At 41.5% G+C, this 21,037-nt stretch overlaps 1 protein-coding gene across 3 annotated transcripts in view; it reads right to left on the bottom strand.

Annotated features, from left to right (window-relative positions):
- Nucleotides 1–4,577: 4,577 nt before the first annotated feature.
- CACUL1 (CDK2 associated cullin domain 1) overlaps nucleotides 4,578–21,037 on the bottom strand; it is an 87,339-nt gene continuing 70,879 nt past the window's right edge. For all 3 annotated transcript variants that reach the window (XM_038410772.2, XM_043518613.1, XM_043518615.1), the window contains 3 exons: nucleotides 13,996–14,134; nucleotides 8,451–8,494; nucleotides 4,578–7,347 (listed from right to left, as the gene is read on the bottom strand). In XM_038410772.2, the coding sequence (XP_038266700.1) occupies nucleotides 7,307–7,347; nucleotides 8,451–8,494; nucleotides 13,996–14,134 (224 nt within the window). In that variant the 3' untranslated portion in view covers nucleotides 4,578–7,306. The remainder of the gene's footprint in view (nucleotides 7,348–8,450; nucleotides 8,495–13,995; nucleotides 14,135–21,037) is intronic.

Raw genomic sequence — 21,037 nt, 5'->3', positions numbered from 1 at the left:
ACAGGAAGAGAGGTCGTGCCTTGCAAGTTCTACCTCATGCTCCCCTTAGCAAAGCAGGGTGGTAAGTACAGGCAGGGCCTACAAATGTTTCCATTGGATGGCTATCCACAGGAACACAATACCCAAACCTTGGGGATCTCCAGTCGCTGGCTAGATGCTGCACCACTGAAGTCAATGGAATTGGTGCTATTGACTTTACATGGAGCAGGATCGAGCTCCAAAAGAGCAAAACCAACCTCCTCTGTACCATCTAGCTCCTCTCTCAGAATACTGAGGGCATGGCTGGTTCAGGGCAGCCAGTCACTTTTTAGGTCAGAGAAGATTATGCCATTCAGGGCAACTGCTCCCCCCAGCTGCCGATATACTCCCACCATTCACACAGAACTTGCTTTACAGGCATAGAAGAAATCTGAGGGAGCTGTGTTGCGTGGCTGCATTTCCTGTCTACTCCTTTTTCTGCTGAATTTCAGTGTTTTTGCTCCCTCCTGTGCAGCAGAGAGGAAAGTGCCCAAATGTGCTAAATGGAACAATCCTCCAGAACACTGAGTGGGAGTCGGGGAGGGGGGATCACAACTTATTAGCAGGGGGAGAGAAGAAAATAAAGGTGTTACAGTTATACAGACACTATAAGGGGCAGAGATTCTCTAGTGATGAGCCCCAGAGTAATCCCAAGAAATAAATTCATTTCTTAACTCTAACTAGAGTACTGTGCTCAGTGCTGGCCATCATGTCACTGAGACAGGATTGCACTGGGCATGATGCGGCTCAGCGTTACCAGATAGAGTGATTGTAAATTATGAGGAAAGACTTCAGCTTATTCTTGCTGGGAAGAGAGGAGGCTTTGAAATGACTGAAGGTGTTCGAGAGGAGATTTGAGAGAAATGGGTTCGCATGAGGGAAGGGTTCAAAAGCTAAACAACAGAGTTAAAGGATTAGGAAAATATAACAAGGAACTCTGGCAGAACCATTTCTCAAAGGAGTGTCTGGGTAGCCATTTAGAACGGAGTGGTATATAGGACCCCCACACACATAGAGAAGGTCCTCCAAACTCCACCAAACTGCAGATGTACAGCATGGAGAATACCATTAAATAACAGCTACTAAGGGTTAGATTGTGCCCTTAGGCACAAACCTGAGCAAGGGATGGTGTGTACACCGTAGCCCCCACCCTATAGGGAAGCTCTGGAAAGCACTGTGCCTCAGAGATACCCCCGAGTCACAGTCCCTCTCCTGCTTCTTCCTCACTTTGGCCAATGAGTGACTGTGTGTTGGGGGGGGGGGGGAGAGGGGTGTGTTTGAAACCAAGTGTCCACCCATTCCCCATCCCTTCTTTCTCACCTGCTCCAGGTCTGTAGTAAACAGGCACACAGCATTTCTATTTACTCCTGTGTGGCCAGATCCAAGGCCTGGTGGCAGAGCAGGGGGTTAAGGGAGGTTCTTATTCCTCCTTACTCCCTTGTGCAGCCCTCATCACTAAGTCCTCAACTCGGATAACACCAACTGAATATTTGGTGCATTTCAATTTTGAGTTGTTTCCTTTATACAAACAGCAGCTCTCCTGTTGATAGCATGCAGAGAGAGATTGCAATGCTACCAATTAAATTACCATTTGTCTGTTAACAGAGATTGGAGGAACTTCTGGCAAAATTCCCCCACAGGTCACCTCAATAAATTACATATTCTGTGTCTACAAGCAACAAGTTGAAAAGAGAGGAAGTAGCTGCCACCATTTTTATCCCATCATTACAGGATTCAACATTTCCAGTGCTATGCTAATTAAAATCCTTTAGCAGGAGCTCAGAACCAGGGGGTTAGCCACCAGGATTCCAAAGATGGATGGAAGAAGAGCCAGGAGGGATGACTCAATGGTTTACACATCAGCTATGAAATTCCTGGATTCCCTCAAACTACAAATTCAAATCTGGACAAGATCAATTTAATCCTTCTTCATTGCCTGGTATAGTAGAAAAAAAAAATACCATGAGTTTTCAGAGGAGACAACACTATCTTCTCTCTTGCAGCATTGAGAAAGCAGAGGTTGGAAAGGCGGGGGATACAGCTCAGGAGAAGCCGTTCCCTCTCAGCAGCCAAAGAAGACAACAGACTCGAATCAAACACTAACAAAGGAACCCAATGACACAGCAACAGAGCCACACCTACAAAAAACACTGACAGAATGGGCCAGATCCTCAGCTCCAGGAAGACTGTTTTCACACTATTCCAGTGGGTAAAAGCAGTCTTAAACCTGGCCTATGTGACCAACAGAGCACCCTTCCCTAGCATAAGGCAATACACGGGTGGCATAGTGTCAGTGAAGACAAATATGCCGCCACCCTCACAAGCCCCTGGTGTAAGGAATATTCCAGGAGGATGCTGGAGGGAAAATACAGTGCTCTAAGACAACCCATGGACCCTGGGGAGCCACTGCTGGTAAATCTGAACAACCCTGAGACTGGTACAACTTGCACTGGAGGCTGAACCAGCCCCAGGCATTGGGGGAGTGCAAAGGTGATGTAAAGCCATTTATCTTTTTCCTTACTGGAGTCTACACCAAGTACAAGTCAGCCAGACCTGAGGAGAGGGGTGTACTTGCAAGTACTTAAGTTAGGTTAGTCCTATAAAATTAAGGTCCTATAAAGTCCTATAAAGTTAAGTTAGGTTAGTCCTATTCTTTCCAAAGAAAAATTTCACAGAATACATGAGAATCATTTTTCAATCATTCGGAAGTTAATATCTGTTTTGGGGTCAGGGAGTTCTCAATATGAAAGATGATGAAGAATCATGCCTGGTCAAGTTAAAAGGAAATGGAGGCATTCCGCATCTTGTAAAACTGGGCCTTCTATTTGGTGTGTACAAAGGAAATACTGGGCTAAATCCACCCTGGTTGACTCCACTGAAGGATGAATCTGGCAGACTGTATTTCTGCCCAGCAATTATCCCAGAGAGAAAGACCCAAATATTTACATAACAACCACCATACTGAGTCAGACTAATGATCCATGTAGCCCAGTATCCTGTCTCTGACAGTGGCTAGTGCCAGAGGCTTCAGAAGGAATGAATATTCCAGGGCTGTCATGAGTGATCCATCCCATTGTTCACTCCCAACTTTTGGCAGTTGGAGGTTTTGGGACACCGAGAGAATGGAGTTGTATCCCTGATCATCTTGGCTAATAGCCATTGATGGACCTGTCCTCCAAGAACTTAAATTGTTTTTTTGAACCCAGTTATACTTTTGGCCTTCACAACATCCCTGGAAATGAGGCCCACAGGTTGACTGTGCGTTGTGTGAAGTACTTCCTTTTGTTTGTTGCAAGCCTGCTACTTCTTATAGTCACTTTCTCCACACCATTCATGATTTTATAAACTTCTATCATACCGCCCAAAGTCATCTCTTTTCTAAACTGAACAGTCTTTTCTCTTTCTACTGGTATGGAAGCTGTTCCATCCCCCTAATTGTTTTCATTGCCCTCCTCTGCACCTTTTCCATTTAGCTGCATTACATTTTCACAATGTCTACATAAGATGTTGAGTCAGGTCCAAAGTCTATACAGGAGTTGGGTGTTCAGCACCTGCACGTATACAGAACCACAGACTATTTCTGTGTCAAAAACAGCCTTAAACATTGTTTCGTCAAGAACTTCCTACAAACACAAAAGTAGTAAGATAAATATTTCAACTTTCAGAAGCAAGAAATGAAATTCATCTAAAAATATTTTAATATAGCAAGTCTGCCTAGAGAACCAGTGCGACATAGAAGAGGACACCCAATGTATAACCAAATTTACTGTTTAGTCTCATGGTAAGCAACAGATGCAAATTTACCACAAAGTTATTTGGTTAGAGTTACTAGTGTAGCTAGGACCATGCTGCCTTGTAGTCATGGTTTTACAGTATCAATGCTCAAATTGGCTGAGTTAGTTTTACTGTAAGTAAGATTCAAGTTTACAAAAAAACAAAATAATTTAGCATATTATGCTATACTCCATTTCATGCTCAGCTCACAATGATAAAACCCTAGAAGACAAGATAAACAATACTTCAGCATTAGGTTAATAATGCCAAAACATACAGAAATTTTAATGCCAATTTACAACATAATACAATGCTTTACAAGGAGAGTTCTCATGTCCGCTGGCCAAACGAGAACGCCACATGGTGAAAAGCATTCAAGTACTGTTATAGTGCATATAATATTGTCCACACTAAGAGGAATGTTTTATTTTACCTTCTTATAGAATTATTGTTTCAAAAGTCTGTGTCCTAAGTGTAATGCAACAATAAAGGAGTAAATTAAAATCACTGCCTGAAATATGAGGCCTAAGTCCTACAAGTTATTTACAAACTGTAGATCAGTAAACCCTTTGTAAAAAAAAAAAAAAAGAGCAAAATCTTAACAGCATGATAAAGCTGAGAGCTTGTACACTATCATATGAACTAGAATGGAACTGATGTAGTAAATCAACTAGTTGATGTGTATATTCTTAATTCAAGAATATTTGCTGTCACAGTATACAGAGTAAATGTACAACTAAGGACACTGTCAAAAGGTTTTAATTTTGAAATTTGATTTTTTTTAAAAACTGTTCTTGATAAAATTTTGGAACGTGGCAAAATTAAAATCCGTAGCCATTCTCTATCAGCATTTGTTACTTTCTCCACTGTGTTCATTCAAGGTAGGCTTTACAAAAGCAATCAACATTGGCCTAATTCTGCTCCCAACGATAAAACTCCTATTCACTTCAGTCGAAGCAGAGATACACGAAATGCTGAGTGCTTTTGAAAACCCTATCCTTGATGGTTTGTTTTTGATCACTGATTCAGAGCAATCTGGATCTCTTGGTAAACAGAGCAAGCAAACAATGTGTGTTTTAATATGGCTAAATGTAAACATGTAGGCCATACTTACATGATGGGAGACTATCCTGAGAAACAGTGATTCTGAAAAAGATTTGGGGGTCAGGGTGGATAATCAGCTGAACATGAGCTCCCAGTGTGACACTGTGGCCAAAAGAGCTAATGAAACCCTGAAATGCATAAATCTCAAGTAGCCCTAGAAAGGTTATTTTACCTCTGTATTTGGCACTGCTGTGACCACTGCTGGAATACTGTGTCCAGCTTTGGTTCTCACAATTCAAGGACATAGATAAATTGGAGGGGGGTTCAGAGAAGAGCCACGGGAACAATTAAAGGATTAGAAAACATGCCTTACAATGATATAACTATTTAGCTTAACGAAGGGAAGATCAAGGGACGACTTGATTATAGTCTGAGTATCTACATGGGGATCAAATATTTAATAATGGGCTCTTTCATCTTGCAGAGAAAGTTACACCACCATCCAATGACTGAAAGTTGAAGCTAGACAAATTCAGATCGGAAATAAAAAGTAAATTTTTAACAGTGAAACTAAGTATTGGGACAATTTACCAAGGGTCATGGTGGATTCTTAATCTCTGAATTTTTAAATCAAGATTGGATGTTTTTCTAAAAGCTATGCTCTGGGAATTATTTTGGGGAAGTTCTATGGCTTGTCTTATACAGGAGGTCAGACTAGATGATCACAACAGTCCCCTCTGGCCTTGGAATCTATGACACTGTGAATTTAAACATGAAGGGAATAGAGTCTGTTTACAAAGCAAAGTTCGAAGGAAAAGAACTCTCTGTCACTGCCACATGTATATTTTGCTTTTTCCTGCAATCTATAGACAACTCATGCAAGCTTAAGAGAATTTCTCTAAAGGTATGACAGCTGTGTGTGGCAGAAGTGTGGATACACTTGTTCCTCAGCTCAGAAAGGTTTTTGATATTACTAGTTTGTTTTTTTCTTCTTAACTAAAGATGATAAAAGGAATCTGGAATCAAAGCTACTTTTTCAAGTACATTTCTCTCCCTATTTAAATTAACTGGATTCGATTACCCATACCGCTGACTGAAAATCATCTCCTAACCATTACAATTAAGACTACAGGTCCAGATTTACTGGACCAGCCCAACTGAGCTTGGCACAAGTCTAGAAGAGGGTGCATGCATGCACATATGCATTACATCACCTTGGTATCTCCCTGATCCTGAACGGTGCTGTGTATCTTACACTCTGGCTGTTTGGTTGCAGGGCCATATCCCTTTTCACCAGTCACACTCCCTATGCTGGTAGTCAGGAGGAGCACTGGCAGAGCCACTCCGGCAGCCCTGCATGGGTGCTGTCATCCACTGACCAACTAAGGCAGGTTTAAGTCTGCTCATTGCTGCTAGAGTGGCCCATAACATAATTTAACAGACTGGAGAATCTTGCTCATAATCCAACTCTCAGCTAATGTTCCAAAATAACACACAACACAAAACATGGCATTGCATTCATTTTGGAGTTCACATTCATCTATTGTAATTACTATGGAGGCCAACAAAGTCACCAGAAAAGGGAGGGGGCACAGGGATTTTTCTACAAGAATTGGTCCCAGCATTAATACTAAATAAACACATGAAAAACAAAAAGTGGGAAGGGGGCCAAGTCACTATAAGTGACATTGTCAGGTTAAACGTTTTCTTCCTTTCTAAATTAATATCCTAGTAATGTAGGAGAACCTTGTGACTTTGCAGCATATTTGTTCACAACACCACAAGCTTTTCCTTAAGAACCCATTTTGCATTCACCAAATATGGTCTGTAAAGTTGCCAAGTGCACAAGCTGAAGGCACAGAGTCAAAAAACATTAAAAAAAAAAGTTAGGAAAAAACCAATGGAAGAAACAAATCCAGAATCAAAAACCTCATTGTCAGAATTATTTTTAGAAGGGACCAACTCTTAGAGCTCCTGTCACTTTGTACTGAATAATAAATACTGCAAAGTAACAAATCTTTATTCTTATTATTTAAGTAAAAGCTTCAGAAAATACCTTGAAGTTTTAAAACTAATACACTGATGTGTTAATTAGTTTAAAGAATGTCCATAATAAAAAACAAGAGTGCAAAAAAGATTCTTCCATTTTAACATTTTTGGAGGAAGCTGCTGATTTTGACTGCCAATTTTCACTTAAAAATTATCTGTTTTTCAAGGCGCATTCCTCACGGAATCGAGAATAGGAACTTGCTGAGAGACCAAACCAAAGCATCATGTCTTTCAGAGTTATCCCGAGTGTAGCAGCAACTGACATTTTATTACATAACGAAGAAAGTCCAAACTCCTCTTCCAGGCATAGCTTGCGACAGAGCTCCTGAATATCAGCAGACCCCAGCTGAGGCTCTGGATATTATCTGTGCTCCTCCAGTGTCTGTTCTGGCTAGGAATAAAAGCACATCTGGTATGTTCACTATCTGTACCCTCTGGAGCTTGCACATGCTGATGAGCCATCTGAAATATACATAAAAGAGACATGGTTAATCAGAAATCCTTATTATAACTTACACTTCTGTAGCGCCTTTCATCCTGACAGATCCTAAAGCACTGTGTACAAACTGAATCTGATATGCCAGCTCTATAGTCATTTCATCCATCACCCTTCTGTATAGAAGAATGGCAGCACAGAGCAATGGTGCATATCAATCTAGAGAAGGAAATTAAGAAGGGCATATTCCACTGATATTACTGGAAGAAATTGGGTAGACAGAATGCATCAAAATTCAATGAAAGCTGATGCTACTAATAGTTACCAAAAGATCCAGGGGATCTTTAGTGTCAAGTGATCAGGACCTTGCTTTTAAATCTCACCCTAAAAGATATGGGACTAGACTCTCTCCTGTGCCAAAGCTCTACTGAGGTAAGGACACCAAAGACCTAGTTATCAATCCCTGATTCAGCAGGCCATCTCCAGCCCTGACATAAGTTAGAGCAAACTGTTGGGCAGCTCTAATTTGTACCTCTGGGATAAGGTAGCCAGCAAAGAATTGTAGCAGAGCTCCACTTTCCTCCCTCCTTCCTTTCATATAACCCTTATACAGAAGAGGGAATAAGGTGGGAAACTCAGGTACAGGGCCCAGATCTGGTACACTTGCATAAATAGAGAGAGTTGTCTGTTGGTCATTTTTTTGGCAAAATTATGGCCTCTTTACATGGGCTTAATGATGCAAAGGGCTGTAACTGTATGGAGAATCTGGCCCCCCATCTCCACAGTTGCATGGACACCTTGTTGTCTCAGAGGCAACACTGGGGGCCTTGTTAGAGTTGGTCCTATTAGCAGTGGTTACGTGGAAGACAGCAACACATTGGAGTCCAGGTTCTGATCACTCCCGGACCTCAGAGACCCACCCTTTTCTCTGTATTCAAGCAGTCCACTTGGAAAAGAATCATTCCTCCCCCTGCTGGAGAGTTACACTTTTATATACATGGAAAAATATATTGTCTCCATCTGCTGGTTGAAAGACCCATAACCCAACTAGCATAGAAGATCAAAGACAGTTTTATTCTTTTTATTTTTTTTTAAACTAAACAATGAACAATATTGGATTTTTACTTACTATAAGTTAACTCTTCTCCAGCTCTCTTTCGTGACTGGTCACCTCTGGGAAAGAATGGGGAGAAAAGAATGGTCATTGAATCAAACAAAAAAACAGCATGGAAACCAATGACAGCAAAGTCATCAAATTTAATTTGTAAAAGAAAAACTGGGACATTTAGTAGAAATTAAACAGTATGCAAATATGCTAATGACAACAACAGTCGAAATACATGATTGGGGAAAAACCCACACCAGAATCAATACACATACAATAAAAAGTGCAATCGGACAATTATATAGTTTAGTTACTCTATCCTTTTCTTTAAAATTGATTTTAAAAATAATTATTATGATAAATAAAAAGCTCATCCTCTGGATTTAAATAAAACTAATGTATGATTTGAGACCAGATTATAGCTGAGCAATTTGTCTTAAAACAAACTCCTTATACCAGTTTTATAAAGCTATTTTAGAAGATCTGAAAGATTTTTAGATTTAGCAGTTGCCAAAATCTTATTATTCTTCTAATCTATTAAATACAAATACAAATACAATACAAAATAGAGGATTTTTTTAAAAAGAATACTGGGTGAAATCCTGGCTCCACTGAAGTCAACAGCAAAACTCTCATTCACTTCAAAAGGGTTAGGATTTCTTCACCCCTTTGACTTTCTTGACTAGTATGTACAGAAAACACAGCTGCTTTATAATTTTATTTGAAGCTAGATGGCAATAGCTGACCACTATGAGGCAAGAGAGATGTCTCAGTGTTATTTATTTTCTTCGTGCTAGCCAGAATCTCTCACTTCTCTGCTAGCAGACAATCCAGATCAAGCATTCATGTGACACAACAGGAAGTAGTGAACCATTTTAATAAAATCCATCCTCTTTGAAAGTGGCCTGTGATATGCACTTTGTTTAAGGTCATTAATGCAAAAATCACCATGGAGTGATTAAGTAACCCCCCCACCATCTTCAATTGTACTAGTCATTTGATCATCCCTGCTGAAAACTTTCTAGAAGGGTGCCAGTCATGTAGTTAGTTCTTCAATATGCAGTCTCCTTGTGGTTAATTTTGGTGTGAGATGTGGAGCAGTGAAGTTGTCAAAAATCCGCTGCATGTACAGAAAGTCTCATTTGGGAAATAGGAATATTGTTTTAACTTCATCATTTATATATCAGGCTGCTAAAATTGATGGCTTTTTAATCTATATTTAATAAATGAGTTAATCTGTAATTTTAAGTAATAAACAGCACACCGGAAGCTTAGTCTAACTGCAGGAAATTATTTCCATCCCAGCGCACATTCTTTTGACTCAGCTGATTTTTAACAACTCTAGAATTAATTTAGCAAAACAAATGTTTCATCAGCATGAATGTCAATTACATAAGCAAGCCATATATACAATTAAATTAGAGAGGAACTAATATGGAACTTTACAGCTCCAATTGCTAATTGAATAAAAGCCTATAGTTCTCAGTATAAATGCCTAATACAACTTGATTTTTTTAAATTAGTATATAGTTCTGAGTGTGTGTGGTTTCTCATAGTGCATTTGACTAAAGGCTGCTCAAAAGAGGTCTTGAGGATCATCCACTTTTTTTGTTCTAGGTTCTACCATCCCCCTTTCTGTATGACCTCTTGCCTCTACACTCCTATGAGGTCACAGACAGAACTGTGAGAGAAAGGACAAGTTAGCCTGTTTGCAGGCAGACACAAATACTGCTCTTCAAAGGAACCAGCCATCAATGCTTGGCTCTATTTAAGCACTGTAGAACACCAAAACTTGGCAGCGGCAGACCCTGGGTATTCCCATGCTAAATAACAACCATTACCAAATGTAATGTATAGAGACAACGTGAATTGGAACTGGGCTACAGTGGTCAGTAACATTAGGAACAGGTAATTATTTATTTTTGTACAAAAGAGAAATTGACAAACTATGTTTCAAGGATCCCTGGTGGTTCAAAGCACTTGCTGTGGGGTCCATACGAGATGGAGCGTAGGTTGTTCCCCACAAGGGCCCCTTAACTCTTGAACATGTTCTCCCCCCACCCCCACTAGTCTGCTAGCGTATAGATTGGGGAACTTTCCAGTCATACATTGCAAAGCCTCTCTCAAGCATTTAGGAAGGTAATGATTATATGTAGATGGTAAAACTGGAGGCCTTTATTTTTATATCTTTGGACTGGTAATATCCTGTTGAGTAACATTAGTGTTATTGTCAATCATTTTTAAGTAGAGTGAATTTAAATTACTGCTAGGGCACTCAGAGCCAGTGATGGGCTCTTTTAAATGCTAAAATGGAAAGAAGAAAATTATTTTGTTTTTTTTGTAAATTAACCGCAGTGCTTGCCATCAGAACAATATCCAAGCATACACAGTACACTCAAGTGCAACATGCATATTAGCTATGTTTATTCCAAATGCCCAAATCAGACCTGACCTTCTTTTTTCCATATAGCATATTGATACTTACAGAATAAAATCAGTTACATTATATTAGAGGTATCGTATAAACACCTTCAAAGACTAAACCCAAATAGTGGGTATTCCTTATTCCAAGAATTGTTTTCCCCTTCACACAGGTAGCATTTGATAGATAGCAAAGTACATTTTTTTTTATTTCACACAAAACTTTGGGACAGATGTACCCAAGAACTGTTATCCAACATCACATATGCAGATACAAAACTAAGACAAAGATATTAAAGCCCAAGGGCCCCACAAATTATTTACTAAGTCCTTTACAAACAGATAAAGGTATTTTCTTGCACCCATGTAAATCCCAGTGTAGGATCAGGGCTATGGAGGTTACAGTCCACACCCTAGGCAAAGATTCCAGGAAAAGGAGCAGCATAGGAAAGAAAAGCAGAACAATGAGAGAACGTGCTGGTAAAAATCTTGGGAAGAGCAAGGAGGAGAAGAAAATAAGAGAGTAGGTAGGGTAGAACAGAAAAGAGACTTGAAAACATGGACAAGAAGTTAGAATTTGATGTGGAAGGTTAGATGAAGCCAGTGAAGGGATAGGAAGAGGAGAGTGGCATGTTGAGAAAAGGTGAAATTTGCAGCATTTTTTGGAGGGGATTGGAAAGTGACAATTTGGGGGATCAAAGAGAAAGAGAGAGACTGCTGCAGTCAAGACTGAATATACACTCTAGAATTTTTATCAAATTGTTCTGAAAAAATAAATATAGAGTTTTCTGGGAATATAGATTTTCATGAATAATCAATAAGATAAGAAGAAAGGTTGGCTTATCTGTATAATTTTTATGTAGGTTTTTAAATAAGGCTCTGTGTTGCAGTAGTGATGTCAGAAACGATGCTGAAATAGCTATCTACCAGGACACACGCTTTCACAGTTTTTCCTTGCACTCAATGTGCTGTCAGTATAGTTCAATGGGGAAGAGTTAAACCCTTTATGATAAAACTATGAATCATTAATTATTGACCTGTGGCATCATGGAAAAAGATCTTTCAAATCAAATTTATTAGCACTTGGAATAGTGTTTAAAAAGCTCAGCTCAAGGCTTGCTTACAAATTGTCTCTGAGGAAATATAGTTTAACTTCTCAATTAAAAATAGACATATTTCATAATCAGATTTCCAGGTTTAAGTGATTAGATGTAATTGTATCATTTCAAATATATTTACTGGAAAAAATGAAACTTTAGAAATCTCAAGTCATCTTGCAGATAAATGCCCTTAAAGTCGTTTCTAATCTATTTTTTTTAACCACACATTCTTAATGAGGGTTTTAATGCAGCAAGAACTTTTTCTACTTTTCTTAGCTGAATCTATAAGCACAACAATGCACTCTGGGTGCTCATTTTATGTGGACAACGCTAAGGTCAATATCAATCTCCCCTCTGCTTCTCCACTCCCAAAGAACAACCCCATAACTGAAAACAAACCGTAATTCAAGAGACCACTAGGGGGTTTCTTTTAATGACTTCAATTTTTCTCAAAAACAACTTAACTACATTCTGCTCTATCTATGGTCTTTGAAATGGAGTGTGTCAAAAATTAAAAAGGCTTGACTAAATTTCTGAGTTAGTATAAATACCCTCTCCCTCTCCTTTTCTTAGGCTATTCAATATATACAAGCAGTATTTAATGAAGCACAGTAGAAAACATGCGAGTCTTCAAATTACCACTTAAATACCAAGGCAATGGGCACATAAGAAATACTTAAAATATTACCTGATCCTACTCCCATTAATCTTAATACCAGGATGCTGACCATTGATAGAAGCCAATATTAAATACAGAGTGCTGGTTTTGTGTCAAAAGATAGGCAGATGATTATTCTTTAGCACTGGTGCTTTGACCAGCAGAACATTTACTAGTAACTTTTCTGCTTTAGTAACTGGAACTCGCACTTAGGGGATATTTCAAAATAGCTCAGATGTGCTCAGCTACAGATCACAAAGAGATCTGAAGGTCAACACCAATGTGTGAAGACTGACCTGACCTTTTGTTTTATGTGTATTCTTTATGATTGGAGAGAACACAGTTTTAGGTCTCCTGACAGCCAACATACAAGACATGATGTTATTCTAGTTAGGAGATAAAAGAATGAGCTTCTCAGAAATACTGATCATCAACTGAAATATTATAATATTAATCTAAGTGAAAACTGAAAGCCTTAAGAAAGACTTTATATAAATCATCATCTATAAATTCCTATTTCTGTGAGAATACTGTATACCCACTATTGTTATAAGCAGCCACTAACATTAGAATAATTGACATTTAGAGAAAAATAAAATTCTCTTTTACTCAGTTTGTTTACTTTGTGCATTTAATAGTACTTTGTATATAATCAGTTTCAATACTTTGTTGAGGGTCACTTTAATTTCCTGCCTCATGCACTAGCTGCTTTACTCCGCAGAGATGCTCCTGTGAAAGGATCTGGGCTTGTTAACTTCCTCAGCCTAACCTTAGTGTTTCTGGCTCCTGCAGAGTGGGTCAGGAGAGGCAGCAGTGGCAGTCACGTGCTGCAGCCTGCCAAGTTCACTGAAAGACAATAGGCCGGTAAGATGTGTGAGCATGGACTGAAGTGGGAGGAGAAGAGGAGCACAGTACGCCCCAGCGCATTTTTAAAAACTAACAAAAATTCAAACTGATGGTGTCCTTTTACTACTTTAGGGAAAAGCGATGTTCAAAGGACAATGCTGAATGGGAACTGACAGTGAAGATGATCACCCACTAATAAATAAATCAAAATACCACAAGGGTATAAAAATAATCAGAAGCATCTCAGTTTTATCTGAAAGTATTTGAGAGCTGCTGATCACCTATTACTTCCTATTGCTTTCAATGGAATTTGTGGGTACTCAGAACATCTGAAAACTCAGGCCACATTGTTAGGTGCTTAAATATGGATTTAGGTGCCTAAATACCCAGATTTGAACATTCTGGTTCAAGTCTTTAAAATAATATTTAATATTCTATTGAATATAATACAATATTTAAATCTTTATGTTTTTTTTAAATATATGCATTTTAGTAGTATCAGTGCTGTCTAGTGCAACTGCCGTTGAAGGGCAATAATTATTACCTGGTAAATCCATTCTGCATAAGCTCTCTTTGAAGTGTCTGGTCTTGAGCAGCGTATTCCTGAAGCTCAGATTCCACAGCAGGGGGGAGAATGTTTGGGATGAATTTAGAAAATAAAGCTGGTGCCATCTGAACCCACTCTGTGTGAAAAGGGAAAAATAAAAAAAAAATGATGAAACATGCAGAATAGAAAAAAACCTTATGAGCAGTAATTTTTTATTTAAGAATTAGCAATGATTATTTTGAGGAAGGACTGAAGGTTTTAAAAAAGATAATACAAATTGTTTAATAGCTTGAATTAAAAGACTAGATATTCTTAAAAAGTCTCCCATATTTTTGGCCCAAGAGACAGTGCTTCTCCATCAAGAGCCAATGGCACCATAGACACTTACCGCTGTAAACAGTACGAGTCTTGTACTTCATTGCCCTGTACCTTCTGTAATCCTTTACACCAGAGCAAGAGGGTGTAAAATGCTACTAAGTCAGAACAGATTCATAGATACTAAAGTCAGAAGGGACCATTATGATCATCCAGTCCGACCTCCTGCACAACACAGGCCACAGAATCTCACCCACCCACCCACTCCTGCAAAAAACCTCTCACCTATGTCTGAGCTATTGAAGTCCTCAAATCGTGGTTTAAAGATTTCAAAGAGCAGAGAATCCTCCAGTGAGTGACCTGTGCCCCATGCTACAGAGGAAGGCGAAAAAACCTGCAGGGCCTCTTCCAATCTGCCCTGGAGGAAAATTCCTTCCAGACCCCAAATATGGCGATCAGCTAAACCCTGAGTATCTGGGCAAGATTCACCAGTCAGATACCCAATGACAAGGTGGATAAGGTAATGTCTTATTGGACCAACTTCCGGTAGTGAAAGAGACAAGCTTTTAAACAACTACACTGCATACAAAGTCAGAATGGTATACATCCTCCAGGAGGCAGCTCCACAGACAAGGTCTCTTCACTGAAGCAACCATGCCTCCAGACTGATTCCACAGACTCTCAGAAATGACAAAACAAAGATAATGTAGCATATAGCAACTGCCTTAGAAACATGGAGAAACAGAAGAGTACCACAGAGAAACAGTGCAAGTATCTATAGCCAAGATTGCTTGGAGAAGAAGGGAATGTTTGCTAACAACTGTTGCAATCCTAGTGTAGACAAGGCAGGTTGTACTCATTGATTAAGGTAAACCCTTGGCTCCCTCATAGGGTTACCTGACTACTGAACATGCCTTAGGTAATGTGTTAAAAATGCACCATGTTCCTAGTGTAGACATGGCCTTAGACATGAACACCAGTGCATAAACCAATACCAGGGCAGAAAAGGTGGGGGAGTAGCACTGTATGTAAGGGAGCAGTATGACTGCTCAGAGCTCCGGTACGAAACTGTGGAAAAACCTGAGTGTCTCTGGATTAAGTTTAGAAGTGTGTGCAACAAGAGTGATGTCATGGTGGGAGTCTGCTATAGACCACCGGACCAGGGGGATGAGGTGGATGAGGCTTTCTTCCGGCAACTCACGGAAGCTACTAGATCGCATGCCCTGATTCTCATGGGTGACTTTAATTTTCCTGATATCTGCTGGGAGAGCAATACAGCGGTGCATAGACAATCCAGGAAGTTTTTGGAAAGCGTAGGGGACAATTTCCTGGTGCAAGTGCTAGGGGAGCCAACTAGGGGGAGCGCTTTTCTTGACCTGCTGCTCACAAACCGGGTAGAATTAGTGGGGGAAGCAAAAGTGGATGGGAATCTGGGAGGCAGTGACCATGAGTTGGTTGAGTTCAGGATCCTGACGCAGGGAAGAAAGGTAAGCAGCAGGATACGGACCCTGGACTTCAGGAAAGCAGACTTTGACTCCCTCAGGGAACAGATGGCCAGGATCCCCTGGGGGACTAACATGAAAGGGAAGGGAGTCCAGGAGTGCTGGCTGTATTTCAAGGAATCCCTGTTGAGGTTACAGGGACAAACCATCCCGATGAGTCGAAAGAATAGTAAATATGGCAGGCGACCAGCTTGGCTTAATGGTGAAATCCTAGCGGATCTTAAACATAAAAAAGAAGCTTACAAGAAGTGGAAGGTTGGACATATGACCAGGGAAGAGTATAAAAATATTGCTCGGGCATGTAGGAAAGATATCAGGAGGGCCAAATCGCACCTGGAGCTGCAGCTAGCAAGAGATGTCAAGAGTAACAAGAAGGGTTTCTTCAGGTATGTTGGCAACAAGAAGAAAGCCAAGGAAAGTGTGGGCCCCTTACTGAATGAGGGAGGCAAGCTAGTGACAGAGGATGTGGAAAAAGCTAATGTACTCAATGCTTTTTTTGCTTCTGTTTTCACTAACAAGGTCAGCTCCCAGACTGCTGTGCTGGGCAACACAAAATGGGGAAGAGATGGCCAGCCCTCTGTAGAGATAGAGGTGGTTAGGGACTATTTAGAAAAGCTGGACGTGCACAAGTCCATGGGGCCGGACGAATTGCATCCGAGAGTGCTGAAGGAATTGGCGGCTGTGATTGCAGAGCCCTTGGCCATTATCTTTGAAAACTCGTGGCGAACGGGGGAAGTCCCGGATGACTGGAAAAAGGCTAATGTAGTGCCCATCTTTAAAAAAGGGAAGAAGGAGGATCCTGGGAACTACAGGCCGGTCAGCCTCACCTCAGTCCCTGGAAAAATCATGGAGCAGGTCCTCAAAGAATCAATCCTGAAGCACTTAGAGGAGAGGAAAGTGATCAGGAACAGTCAGCATGGATTCACCAAGGGAAGGTCATGCCTGACTAATCTAATCGCCTTTTATGATGAGATTACTGGTTCTGTGGATGAAGGGAAAGCAGTGGATGTATTGTTTCTTGACTTTAGCAAAGCTTTTGACACGGTCTCCCACAGCATTCTTGTCAGCAAGTTAAGGAAGTATGGGCTGGATGAATGCACTATAAGGTGGGTAGAAAGCTGGCTAGATTGTCGGGCTCAACGGGTAGTGATCAATGGCTCCATGTCTAGTTGGCAGCCGGTGTCAAGTGGAGTGCCCCAGGGGTCGGTCCTGGGGCCTGTTTTGTTCAATATCTTCATAAATGATCTGGAGGATGGTGTGGATTGCACTCTCAGCAAATTTGCGGATGATACTAAACTGGGAGGAGTGGTAGATACGCTGGAGGGGAGGGATAGGATACAGAAGGACCTAGACAAATTGGAGGATTGGGCCAAAAGAAATCTAATGAGGTTCAATAAGGATAAGTGCAGGGTCCTGCACTTAGGATGGAAGAATCCAATGCACCGCTACAGACTAGGGACCGAATGGCTCGGCAGCAGTTCTGCGGAAAAGGACCTAGGGGTGACAGTGGACGAGAAGCTGGATATGAGTCAGCAGTGTGCCCTTATTGCCAAGAAGGCCAATGGCATTTTGGGATGTATAAGTAGGGGCATAGCGAGCAGATCGAGGGACGTGATCGTTCCCCTCTATTCGACACTGGTGAGGCCTCATCTGGAGTACTGTGTCCAGTTTTGGGCCCCACACTACAGGAAGGATGTGGATAAATTGGAAAGAGTACAACGAAGGGCAACGAAAATGATTAGGGGTCTAGAGCACATGACTTATGAGGAGAGGCTGAGGGAGCTGGGATTGTTTAGTCTGCAGAAGAGAAGAATGAGGGGGGATTTGATAGCTGCTTTCAACTACCTGAAAGGGGGTTTCAAAGAGGATGGCTCTAGACTGTTCTCAATGGTAGCAGATGACAGAACGAGGAGTAATGGTCTCAAGTTGCAATGGGGGAGGTTTAGATTGGATATTAGGAAAAACTTTTTCACTAAGAGGGTGGTGAAACACTGGAATGCGTTACCTAGGGAGGTGGTAGAATCTCCTTCCTTAGAGGTTTTTAAGGTCAGGCTTGACAAAGCCCTGGCTGGGATGATTTAACTGGGACTTGGTCCTGCCTTGAGCAGGGGGTTGGACTAGATGACCTTCTGGGGTCCCTTCCAACCCTGATATTCTATGATTCTATGATTCTATGACCTTTATCACTGTAGTAAGGTTCACTAATAACTTATACACAAAACAATACCACCTTGCACATTACACAGTAAGTTAAAGGTACTGTACCATTTAATGAGTACACACAAACATCCCATTAAACTATCAACATTGGACAAGTTAGCCCAAGCTAATTTCTTAACATGAAATGCTGTTGACAAGTTCTTTTGTGCCATTGCCATTGACCATATGAAATAAAAAGTGTTTAAACCTATAAACAATAAATCCTCTAATAGTGATGCAAGTCAGAGCGATCAGCATCTTACACATTCTTTACCAATGAAGGAAAGTTATGGACAGCAGCCAAATGCACTGTGTAAATGTCTACATATTTTCTTAGAACAAAGGATTAGACCCACATTTACCCCCCCATCTTCAAGACCTTCAAGTCTGGGTTACCTCAATCCCATGCCGTGGCTGGTCACTGCATCTGACCTGTTTTTCTCCATCCTCTCTTCCCTGCCCCCACCCCCGCCATTTTCATTTTGTTATTTTTTTTCACCCCCTCATCTCTTTTGTTGCTCATTCATATTGTCACCTCTTTCACAGAATCATAGAATATCAGGGTTGGAAGGGACCTCAGGGGGTCATCTAGTCCAACCCCCTGCTCAAAGCAGGACCAATCCCTAACTAAATCATCCCAGCCAGGGCTTTGTCAAGCCTGACCTTTAAAACCTCTAAGGAAGGAGATTCCACCACCTCCCTAGGTAACGCATTCCATTGCTTCACCATCCTCCGAGTGAAAAAGTTTTTCCTAATATCCAACCTAAACCTCCCCCACTGCAACTTGAGACCATTACTTCTTGTTCTGTCATCTGCTACCACTGAGAACAGTCTAGATCCATCCTCTTTGGAACCCCCCTTCAGGTAGCTGAAAGCAGCTATCAAATCCCTCCTCATTCTTCTCTTCCGCAGACTAAACAATCCCAGTTCCCTCAGCCTCTCCTCACAAGTCATGTATTCCAATCCCCTAATCATTTTTGTTGCCCTCCGCTGGACGTTTTCCAATTTTTCCACATCCTTCTTGTAGCGTGAGGCCCAAAACTGGACACAGTACTCCAGATGAGGCCTCACCAATGTCGAATAGTGGGGAATGATCATGTCCCTCAATCTGCTGGCAATGCCCCTGCTTATATAGTCCAAAATGCCATTAGCCGTCTTGGTAACAAGGGCACACTGTTGACTCATATCCAGCTTCTCGTCCACTGTAACCTCGAGGTCCTTTTCTGCGGAACTGCTGCCTAGCCATTCGGTCCCTAGTCTGTAGCGGTGCCTGGGATTCTTCAGTCCCAAGTGCAGGACTCTGCACTTGTCCTTGTTGAACCTCATCAGATTTCTTTTGGCCCAATCCTCTAATTTGTCTAGGTCCCTCTGTATCCTACTCCTACCCCTACCCTCCAGCGTATCTATCACTCCTCCCAATTTAGTGTCATCCTTCATTTCTCCCTCTTCCTCTCTTTCCAAACTCCTATTCTCTTTCCTTCTTCTGTCTCATTCTTTCCACTATGTGGCTTCTTTTCTCTACCCTTTACCCTCCTCATCCCCAACATTAATCAGAGCAAATTTTGCTGCGGGAGATCTGGAGAGAAAACTACTAGTGTCTCTTTGTTCCTCCAGAAAAAGCAAGCTAGAGTAGGTAGAGAGAGAGAGAGCAGGAAAAGAAGCAGCTTGAGCTGCTTAAGGAGAGCTACTGGACAGTGTTCCCTCTAATTTTTCCCACAAATGTATGGAATGATTTTTGTTATGTGCACCGATATGGAGGTGATGTGTGATGCATCACCTTCATATTGGTGCATTTAACAAAATTGATGTGGTGGGGCAGAGGGGTTCGGAGTGTGGGAGGGGGCTCAGGGCTAGGGCCAGGGATGAGGGGGTCAGGGCTGGGGCAGAGGCTTGGGGTGTGTGTAGGCTCCAGCTAGGGTGTGGGCTTGGGGTGGAGCTGTGGATGAGGGGTTTGGGGTGCAGAGGGTACTCCAAGGCTACGGTACGGAGAGAATGGACTCCCCCCAGCTCTCTCCCCGCAACAGCACCTGGGATGGGATGGGGAGTGGCGCCTCTCTCCGCACAGCAGCTTCAGGGTTGGGGCCACAAGACAGGCACCCCTTCCCCGGCAGGTCCGGGCTAGGGGAGGGGTGCCCCGGCCGCAGCAGCTCTGGGCCAGGGCTGGGTTTGGGCCGCCCCTCCCCTGGCAGGGCCTGGCCAGGCGGGTTCCCTAAGCACATGCAAAGCGCTAAATAGGTTGCTGCACAGCTTACAGGGAACTTAGCTGCTGGACACATTTTGCTCCCTGACTTCAGCCCAGATCAGAGTACTTAAGTGCATGGCAAGTTTCTCCAATCGCACTACTTTTCTTCTCCTCCCTTTGCCAGCCTCTCCTATTACTCTGTCAGTCACCTAGTCTCATAGAACCATTTGGAGACAGAGCGTGGAGAAAAGACAGCTCTTGATGCTCATATTCCCTTCCTTTGTATTTCCAGTGCCAGCAGTGGAGACTGAGTGGCATCAACAATCGTGTACAACTGGAACAGCTTCTCACCTTTGGGGCAGTCTCACAGCCTCCCAGGGGGCCTGCTCTTCTGAACACGTTAGAATCTATATCACCAAGGACTGACTCTACTAAGGAACATCTTTCAATACAGAGGAACTGTTCTTGGTACAAACTTAGAGCACTTCTAGTCCAGCTAGAATAGCATTCGTATAGTATCCTTATCTTCATCTTTTCAACCCAAACAATTAATTTTACTATGTTGCTATTGACTAAAGCCATGACAAGGTGAATGTTTGACAGATTGAGCTTAAAAATTTGATGTGTTGTATCCCAGAAACTTAATATTCTTTCCTTAATTGCTAACCAAAGACGTTCTGTTCTCTTCCATAGCATAAGCCCTGTTCACAGATTGGCAGAGTGTGCACTGTGAACTCTAAACATTATAAATGTATCTGAATGCTTACTTATGAAGAGTTCAGCAGGATTACTCAGACAACTATGCACTTCTACTCAAAATTAATAAGTATGCAGCTCACCA

This window comes from Dermochelys coriacea, chromosome 7 (assembly GCF_009764565.3).
Source record: "Dermochelys coriacea isolate rDerCor1 chromosome 7, rDerCor1.pri.v4, whole genome shotgun sequence".
Lineage (NCBI taxonomy): Eukaryota > Metazoa > Chordata > Testudines > Dermochelyidae > Dermochelys > Dermochelys coriacea.
This window is presented reverse-complemented; position numbering and strand designations above follow the sequence as displayed.